General features: G+C 45.8%; 1 protein-coding gene across 1 annotated transcript in view; it reads right to left on the bottom strand.

Annotated features, from left to right (window-relative positions):
• Nucleotides 1–404: 404 nt before the first annotated feature.
• Nucleotides 405–9,930, bottom strand: part of sntg1 (syntrophin, gamma 1) — a 67,185-nt gene continuing 57,659 nt past the window's right edge. The window contains exons 17-18 of the mRNA XM_072441669.1: nucleotides 977–1,087; nucleotides 405–898 (exon numbers count right to left, since the gene is read on the bottom strand). Coding sequence (XP_072297770.1) covers nucleotides 716–898; nucleotides 977–1,087 — 294 coding nt within the window. The 3' untranslated portion in view covers nucleotides 405–715. The remainder of the gene's footprint in view (nucleotides 899–976; nucleotides 1,088–9,930) is intronic.

Genomic DNA, 9,930 nt, shown 5'->3' with positions numbered 1-9,930 from the left:
CTTGAGAGCCTTCATATAAATGTAATTAAGTCTGTAAAATGTTGTGCAGTCACGTGATCGAGTGGTTAAAGCAGCAGCACTTGTGCCAGGTTCTGTGTGGCCCGACTTCAGCTCTGTGGGTTCGATTCCCCGCACGGACAATTGCTCAATGTCTCTGAATGCTCTTCTCCCCCATTCCACGCATTTCACGCACTGTAATAAAATGCTGTTTAAAATATTTCTATTGAATATTCTTTTTACCTGTGTGTGTGCCTTAAACTTATCAGTTCTAATCCTGCAGAATCTCCACATACGGTTTAAATTGAACCAATGACATCTCACTCTTGGCCCAATCATTTCTGCTTTCTGTAAATCTTTAGACTGAAATGAGTAGTTTACCGCGAGCACCTGAAATGCCTAAACCATCGTTCATCTGAAGCGTCCACACAAACCCACTACACAGTGATTCAAGTGATTCAAGCTTATGTGGAAAAGAGGATCTACATAGAAAAGCAGACGGACAGTGAAGAGGCTAAACTTCATTAATCTTTGTGGTGGATGTATCAAGATAAAGTTATATTTGACTTAAAAACATCTGCACGTTCGTGTCCACAGCTTCCTCTGTAAGTTCTAGAAAGCGTTTCATCACAGTTGTATGTCCCGACCTGTAGCCCACGAACAGGACTTAGCGGAGCCCGGTTTGACTTGGTCAGAGGTCCGTACAGAGCAGCTCCTGTCAAGTGGTGTACTTGAGTTTGGGAGGTTGGGAGTTGCAGGATATCCCGGACAGCGAGGCGATCCCGGTGGTGGTGGCATTGGCCTGGCTCTCCACGAACATGGGGTCCAGGCAGGCGACTTTGGCAGCGAAGAAAGCGTGGATGCAATGGAGCACGGCGAAAAGGTTGGAGAACTCCAGCTCCTGAGAGAGATCGAGGCCATCAATAGTTAAGCCTTTTAGAGTGTGGGTTCTGTTTATTATTTATTGTGTTGAGTTTACCTTTGCTTCAATCGATTTGGAGTCCTGGTTTTGGAATAAAAACTTGATCTTGCTTTTGCCATCGTCCGACGAGCCTTTGAGCTGAGAGAACTTGTATCTCCAAAGTACTGCCTGAAATTAGAAAAGTAAATGTCAACGCAAAACTCCTGAACAATTGAACCTGTTGTTGTATTTCCTGTTTGTGTTGTCCTACTGCTTATGCAGCCTGCTTTTGCTAATGTTTATGCATTTACTAATTTAATATTTGCGCTTAGCTTTGTTTTGTGGCTGGTCTGTCCAAACATCAACCTGCCATGGAACCACAGATGGTAATTAGACTTCATGGCAGAATCTGGCATATTTGCATGTTCATTAATATGCACCGTCTCATTTTAAATAAACAAATACATTCACATTCATGTAGGACTATATAAAGCCTGTTACTGGTACTTTTTGCTTTGATACTGCCCAATGTAATGGATATATCAGTGCTTTTTGGATGAGAAATGTCCTAATATTATTTCCTATATTTTTTCTATAGGGCTAATAGTTCTATAGAGCAATGAAGCTTGAGAGGTGGATGTATGTTTACACCTAAAAAAACCACCCCCAAAGAAATTGCATATTGTATTGTGTATTGTGTGTAAGGGAAAAGTTAATTTAAATCAATTGGTTTTAAAATATTGATAATGGCAAAACAACAAGACAAATATTGCATCATTATCGGCTGAAAAAAAACCCAAATACCGGTAGATTGTGTCTGTTTATCTAATGTAATTACCGTATTTTCCGGACCATAAGTCGCACAGCCAAAAAATGCATAATAGAGAAGAAAAAAACATATATAAATTGCCCTGGAGTATGAAATGCGGTTGCAAGGGTGAAAACAAATATCACATATAAGTCACTCCGGCTCCTCCTTGAACCGACACCTTAACGTGGTGGAGGGGTTTGAGTGCCCGAATGATCCCGGGAGCTATGTTGTCGGGGGCTTCATGCCCCTGGTAGGGTCTCCCAAGGCAAACAGGTCCTAGGTGACGGGTCAGACAAAGATCGGTTCAGAAGCCTCTTATGACGACGACACAATCAAGGCAGTTCACGTCGCCCGGATCGGCGTCACCGGGGCCCCATCCTGGAGCCAGGCCTGGGATGGGTGCTCCATGGCGAGCGCCTGGTGGCCGGGTCTTACCCCACGGGGCCCGGCCGGGCACAGCCCGAAAGAGCGACGTGGGGCCGCCCTCCCGTGGGCCCACCACCCGCAGGAGGATCCATAAGGGGCCGGTGCAGAGAGATCTGGGCGGCAGTCGATGGCAGGGGCCTCGGCGACCAGATCTCCAGACACAGAGACTAACTCTGGGGACATGGAATGTCACCTCGCTGGGGGGGAAAGAGCCTGAGCTTGTGCGGGAGGTTGAGCGATACCGACTAGATATAGTCGGCCTCACCTCCACGCACAGTTTGGGCTCTGGAACCCATCTCCTCGAGAGGGGCTGGACGCTCCACTTCTCTGGTGTTGCCCGCGGGGAGAGGCGGCGGGCTGGTGTGGGCTTGCTGATAGCCCCTCAGCTCAGCCGCCACGTGTTGGAGTTTACCCCGGTGAACGAGAGGGTCGCGTCCCTCCGCCTTCGGGTGGGGGACAGGTCTCTCACTGTTGTGGCGGCCTACGGGCCGAACAGCAGTGCAGAGTACCCGGCCTTCTTGGAGTCCTTGGGAGGGGTACTGGACAGTGCACCGACCGGGGACTCCGTTGTTCTACTGGGGGACTTCAACGCCCACGTGGGCAATGACAGTGACACCTGGAGAGGGGTGATCGGGAAGAACGGCTTCCCCGATCTGAACCCGAGCGGTGTTCAGTTATTGGACTTCTGTGCTAGCCACGGATTGTCCATAACGAACACCATGTTCAAGCACAAGGGTGTCCATCAGTGCACGTGGCACCAGGACACCCTAGGCCGGAGGTCAATGATCGACTTTGTTGTCGTGTCATCAGACCTCCGGCCGCGTGTCTTGGACACTCGGGTGAAGAGAGGGGCAGAGTTGTCAACCGATCACCACCTGGTGGTGAGTTGGATCCGCTGGCGGAGGAGGAAGCCGGACAGACTTGGCAGACCCAAGCGCATTGTGAGGGTCTGTTGGGAACGTCTAGTGGAGCCCTCTGTCAGTAGGGTATTCAACTCGCACCTCCGGGAGAGCTTCTCCCATGTCCCGGGGGAGGCTGGGGACATTGAGTCCGAGTGGACCATGTTCTCCGCCTCCATTGTTGATGCGGCTGCTCGGAGCTGTGGTCGCAAGGTCTCCGGTGCCTGTCGTGGCGGCAACCCCCGAACCCGGTGGTGGACACCGGAAGTAAGGGATGCCGTCAGACTGAAGAAGGAGGCCTATCAGGCCACTCTGGCTTGTAGGTCTCCGGAGGTCATCGACGGGTATCGGCAGGCCAAGCGAGCCGCGGCTCGTGCTGTCGCAGAGGCAAAAACCCGGGCCTGGGAGGAGTTCGGGGAGGCCATGGAGGAGGACTATCGGTCGGCACCAAAGAAATTCTGGCAAACCGTCCGGCGCCTCAGGAAGGGGAAGCAGTGTCTCACAAACACCGTTTACGGTGCGGGTGGAGGCCTGCTGACCTCGACTGGGGATGTCGTCGGACGGTGGAAGGAATACTTTGAGGATCTCCTTAATCCCTCAGTCACGTCTTCCGAAGAGGAAGTAGAGACCGGGGACTCGGAGGCTGGCTCATCCATCACCCAAGCTGAAGTCACTGAGGTTGTTCGCAAACTCCTCGGTGGCAGGGCTCCGGGGGTGGATGAGATCCGCCCTGAGTACCTAAAGTATCTGGATGTTGTAGGACTGTCTTGGTTGACACGTCTCTGCAACATCGCGTGGCGTTCGGGGACCGTGCCTCTGGACTGGCAGACCGGGGTGGTGGTCCCTCTATTTAAGAAGGGGGACCGGAGGGTGTGTTCCAACTACAGAGGGATCACACTCCTCAGCCTCCCAGGTAAGGTCTATTCCAAGGTACTGGAGAGGAGAATCCGACCGATAGTCGAACCTCGGATTCAGGAGGAGCAGAGTGGTTTTCGTCCCGGTCGTGGAACACTGGACCAGCTCTATACCCTCCATCGGGTGCTCGAGGGTTCATGGGAGTTTGCCCAACCAGTCCACATGTGCTTTGTGGATCTGGAGAAGGCTTTCGACCGTGTCCCTCGGGGTGTCCTTTGGGGGGTGCTCCGGGAGTACGGGGTCCGGGGCCCTTTGCTCAGGGCTGTCCGGTCCCTGTATGACCGGAGCAGGAGCTGTGTTCGCATTGCCGGCAGTAAGTCAGACCTGTTCCCAGTGCATGTTGGACTCCGCCAGGGCTGCCCTGTGTCACCGGTTCTGTTCATAATTTTTATGGACAGAATTTCTAGGCGCAGTCAGGGGTTGGAGGGGGTCCGGTTTGGGGACCACAGGATCTCATCTCTGCTGTTTGCAGACGATGTTGTCCTGATGGCTCCATCAAACCCGGACCTGCAACATGCACTGGGACGGTTTGCAGCCGAGTGTGAAGCGGCTGGGATGAGAATCAGCACCTCCAAATCCGAGGCCATGGTTCTCGACCGGAAAAAGGTGGCTTGCCCTCTCCAGGTGGGTGGGGTGTCCTTGCCCCAAGTGGAGGAGTTCAAGTATCTCGGGGTCTTGTTCACGAGTGAGGGAAGGATGGAGCGTGAGATCGACAGGCGGATCGGTGCAGCGGCTGCAGTGATGCAGTCGCTGCATCGGACCGTTGTGGTAAAGAGGGAGCTGAGCCGAAAGGCAAAGCTCTCTATTTACCGGTCGGTCTACGTTCCTACCCTCACCTATGGTCATGAGCTTTGGGTAGTGACCGAAAGAACAAGATCGCGGATACAAGCGGTCGAAATGAGTTTCCTCCGCCGTGTGGCTGGGCGCTCCCTTAGAGATAAGGTGAGGAGCTCGGCCACACGGGGGGAGCTCGGAGTAGAGCCGCTGCTCCTCCACGTTGAGAGGAGCCAGCTGAGGTGGCTCGGGCATCTGTTCCGGATGCCTCCTGGGCGCCTCCCTCGGGAGGTGTTTCAGGCATGTCCCACCGGGAAGAGGCCCCGGGGAAGACCCAGGACACGCTGGAGAGACTATGTCTCTCGGCTGGCCTGGGAACGCCTCGGGATCCCCCCGGAGGAGTTAGAGGAAGTGTCTGGGGAGAAGGAAGTCTGGGAGTCCCTGCTCAGACTGCTGCCCCCGCGACCCGGCCCCGGATAAAGCGGCAGAAGATGGATGGATGGATGGAAGTCACTCCGGAGTTTAAGTACAAGTATATAAGTATAAATATAAGTATAAGTCGCACCTCGGCCAAAACTATGAAAAAAGGGTCCGAAATATACGGTAGATTAATTTTCCACAAGAAACAAAGCTTATCAAACAAAAAAGCAAAGTGCAATACATGAAGTAAACATAAGCAGAAGAAGAAAAATAGTGCAGAACTCTATCTAACCTTTAAAATGTAATCTAAAATATTTCAGATATTTTACATCGAAAACAACAGCTTGACAACAACAACTTGGAGAGGGAGCAGTGGCAGAGTAGTTAGCAGCTCAATCCTCCAGACACTGCTCAAGACTAACGCGTCCTATTTTGTTACATCTTGGCATTAGGAAATTAAGAGCGAGCACAAATAACACACATCATCAACAAAAACTTTAGTGCACTCTTGTATATTTTTGCCAATTCCTCCTTGTGTGACTACGGTGAATAATTCATGTTTGGGGTCCGTGTGGGTTTGCTGAGAAATGGGGCACGTCAGCACATCAAGCTCATTGTGGTTGCGAGCGAAAATACCCAACATAAACTTGTTACTTTAGTCACAACTGGGAAATTTAGCAAACCAACGCAATGAAACTGGATGTAGCAAAACCTTGGTGATTCAATTGGTGTTCAAAATGCCCCACATCCAAAAATATAACGGATAACTTTGTGGAATGTTTTAGCAGTGATATTTTATAGAATGCAAAAGGTGTCGTACGATGTGGAACGGAGAGGGAGGGAGTTTTTTCAATAGATTTCCTGTCATTGGCTGGAGGATGTGCAGAATGTCTCAAACAAAGGAATGCCAGGCAAGTGTGGCAGCTACACAAGCCTCCTACACGCTGCATAGTGTGCTTGGCATGGCGGCAATGAATGGATGTATTTTACGATTAATCACTGCGATGTGGTGGTAAGAATGTTCTGTTTTATGATGTAGTGCGTTTGAACATCCTGAAGGAAGAGCAATTTTCCATTCAAACAAAAGAGAAAAGAGTCTCTTAAAATCTATGCCATTGTGTGTGAGCTGCTTTGACACGTTGCCGTCTTCATTTTGCCATAGCCTTTTTGTTAAAACCATTTCTAGTCCAAGCCTGACCCTGGTTTCATGCTATACTCAATGTAAACTTCTATATCAATGTTGATATTGTGATTACAGGCTAATACCAATATTGTATTAGTTGGTTTGATTAATTTAAAAAGGATTTCTTATAAACTTGTGTCAAAACACGCACACACAAAGAAGATCCAAACCAAGCCAGGATCATGACTATAACAAATAATAAACAAACAAAAACAGTGAGTTCTATGCATACGGTTCAGAATGGGGAAAATCTTGACAACTTGAACACTTTTAATCAATATACTGTATCTTACTTTATATTTGAATGGTTAGAAGTCCTCAAAATGGAAGCTGAAACTCATGACTAAAGGTTATGCACTGGCCTCATTTTCATTCAAAAAGTGACCCTCAACATTCTTATTATGGGCAGCACAACTAACACATCAGTTTATTTGCCTTTTTGCCTCATTTTTGTCGGTAGGGCTTTTGTTAATTAATTTAATACGTCAGAATTACCACCCAGAGGTGATACATGTTTACAAACATGACGCACATTCTTTCTTATCTCTCTGTTGTTCCCAAGCTATAATATTGTAGCATGGCCTCTGCAGTTTAAAATGTACTAATATTACTACATAAATCCAAAACTATTCTTGGATAGAATGACTGCTCCAGACTCTTCTATCTAATTGAACTAAACGAATATGTGTAAATGAATTGGCATTATCATCATCTGCCTGGTGTTTTCACAATGTCATCAGTGTCTGGATTCTCTCACTTTTCCCTTGCCATTATGTTTGGCTGTTGTTTAAGTTGTTGATCAGTTTGGCAACAGTCCTAATTTGACATAATCCTGAACCCCTTAGATAATTGTTGGTGGTGGATAAGTTTAACATTTAATCATTTTAATATTTGCCTGTTGATCTGGCTCTGAATCCTGTTTTTCCTCTTTGGTCTAATGCAGACTGTAGTTAGTCAGTAGTCACAGGGCCAAAAACCTGATTTAATCATTTAACTGGGTAATACACTATCAGACTTCATCTGACTCTGACGCTCCCTGATCCCAGGTTCGGCTGCCTCGCTCTGCTATGACAACATGCTTTACTTGTACTTGTGGCCGTGCTCTCGTGGCAGTGGCGTGACTGCGCTCTGGCCTTGGTCGCCACACTCTTGTTCTACACCGCAACGGAGCAATGTGCGGCTGCACTTGCTGTTGCCGGGGCTATCAAGTGCCAAATACAGGGGTCAGTCCGTCAGCTGTCAAAGCCACCAGGAGTTTAACGCTTCTCTAGAATGCACCTATGGCCAGTCCACCTCTGGCAGAATTTACCACGCTTGCCAAACGCTAAGTGTGGATAAATTCACCCAACAATAATAGATCCATGACAACAATCCATTTTCTCAACACAGGGACTCAGAGACATGTTATCTAAGGAGAGAAAGTGCCACTGTCTGTAATCAGTGATCATGTGACTGTACCTGCAGTGTTCCTGTTGTTTGTCTGGTTTTCTACAACTGTTTTTACATGTCAGGCAAAAACTAAGTATTTGCAGACTTTTATTTGTTATTAGACTGTATCAAGTTGTTCACATTTTACTTGTCTTTAGAGCAAATACAGGAGACAATTCCAATACTCACCACTGACTCTCAATTACATTTTTGTAATATTACTGTGCAGACCTAAATATAACACAAAACTAACTCGGCTCAACACAACACCAGCCAAGGCGATCATAATTTAAGCTTTAAAGCAGCTATAAGCCCAGGCAGCCTGAACTCCCTCCACCTCAAACTCAGAGCTGTGGGAATGAGCTCCGAGATGTTTACCCCAAATCCTTTAAGTCCTCAAGTTCTGCTCTTACACTGCAGCATTTTCTGGGATATAGAGAAACAACTGCTCTGACCTGCTGACCTTTATATCTTCAAGTCATTCTAATTTCCACCAATAATAATACTACGAATAATTATAATCAGTTATTAAAAATTGCACATTTAGAAAGTTTAACAATGTGAAATATATAAAATAGTCCCTCCAAAGATTCTTGTGAATGACATTTTCATTTTGGGTTGTCAAAGTAAATCACATTCTCATGACGCTTTCAGCCAGAATGCAGCGTTGACAAGTAATATAGCGGTCAATAAGAAGTCATTGTGCCATGCCATTGAAAAAGCTCGCAGTATATGCACAGAAAAACATACATTCAAGACAAAAAGGGACACAATTTTTAGAGAGAGAGGGAGGGAACAAAAGAGTTGATGTGTCATTCTGAATAGTAATCAATAGCTGTAAACCTGCCTTGTAAGCGTTTCATTTCACCATCTGACTTTCAATTTATATATTATCGGCGCAAAGGCGGACTGAGCCAAAATATTTACTATGATGGTCCCCAAAGACAAAAGAGCAGAACAAAGTTATATGTTTGGATTGATTCTTGAAACGCTGGAATATTCGTTCTTGAGAGAAATATGAAATTCTAAACTAACACAAAAACTCTAACTAAACTCTAAAACATCTCAGAACATATTTAGCAACAAGTTTAGCAGTGATTTGATGGAATTGCAGCCCTTCTTCCTATTGACCCTTGAAGAAACATTTGGAAACAAGAACATTCTAAATGAGGAAAAAGTGAAGTGGATCATAATTTTATTTCGATGGAGAGACGGAATAACCTCAGAGTGATCAAAGCCCTGTTTAAAGACTTTTATTATTATACAATTTTTATTTGTTTATTTAATAGGAGATTATAATGGACATTTAGCATTTTTGATGAAGACAAAATCATCACTTTGAAGGTTATACTAAAAATAATAAATATTACACACTTTACCAGAAATAATCTTTTTTGTGAAGCTCAAGTACAAAGCTAAAATTCTGTCCATCTTTTATAATTCCAAAGAGTGAGAATTATCTACCCTTGAATTATAAAATTGTTGCCTATTTTTTGTTATAAAGACTTAAAATCAATTTCAGATTATGCTTCCATTCCATAATGTTTAATATTCTCATGACATACCATTTTAAAGGATCTCTAGTGAATTACTTATAGTGCATATAACAGATTTATCACTATTATGACTATCACTTTTATCTATTATTATTTGTTGCATGGGATAGCAATGGGATGCATGGGAAATATTCATCGTAGCTTTATGTCAGTCATGTGGCAGTTTGTGAAGAAAAGCTGAAATAAAGTTGAAAATTACAGAGTAGCATTGTATTCTAAAAAGGAAATCACTCTTTCTATGTCACCAATGCTCAAAATTCCATCCAAAATGTGTAAACAATTCAGGCACAAGGAACACAGTCTTGGTTCTTAATTTTCTTGTAGTCTCGTGTTCACTTTGGAAAATCTCAACTCCCCAGTCTCCAAATTACAACTCTATCCTCTCGTCTTCCAAACTCTAACATGTTTTTTTAATGTTTGCCAACCGCGGCTTTAATTATGTAGTAATCCAGCTCTGGGTATTGTGAGTGACTGCAGTTTACATATGGCTTGTGCACTTCCCTGAGTAAACAATACGCTGGCAACACTTTGGATTCTACTCCTCGGGGGACATTGTGGCCCTGCAGAAAAAATGTCTCGATCCAGCCAAAAATCTCCAAAACAATATGGCAGCATTTGTG

This window comes from Eucyclogobius newberryi, unplaced genomic scaffold (assembly GCF_026437365.1).
Source record: "Eucyclogobius newberryi isolate DKJ021-1_F unplaced genomic scaffold, fEucNew1.0.hap1 SCAF_12, whole genome shotgun sequence".
Classification (NCBI taxonomy): domain Eukaryota; kingdom Metazoa; phylum Chordata; class Actinopteri; order Gobiiformes; family Gobiidae; genus Eucyclogobius; species Eucyclogobius newberryi.
This window is presented reverse-complemented; position numbering and strand designations above follow the sequence as displayed.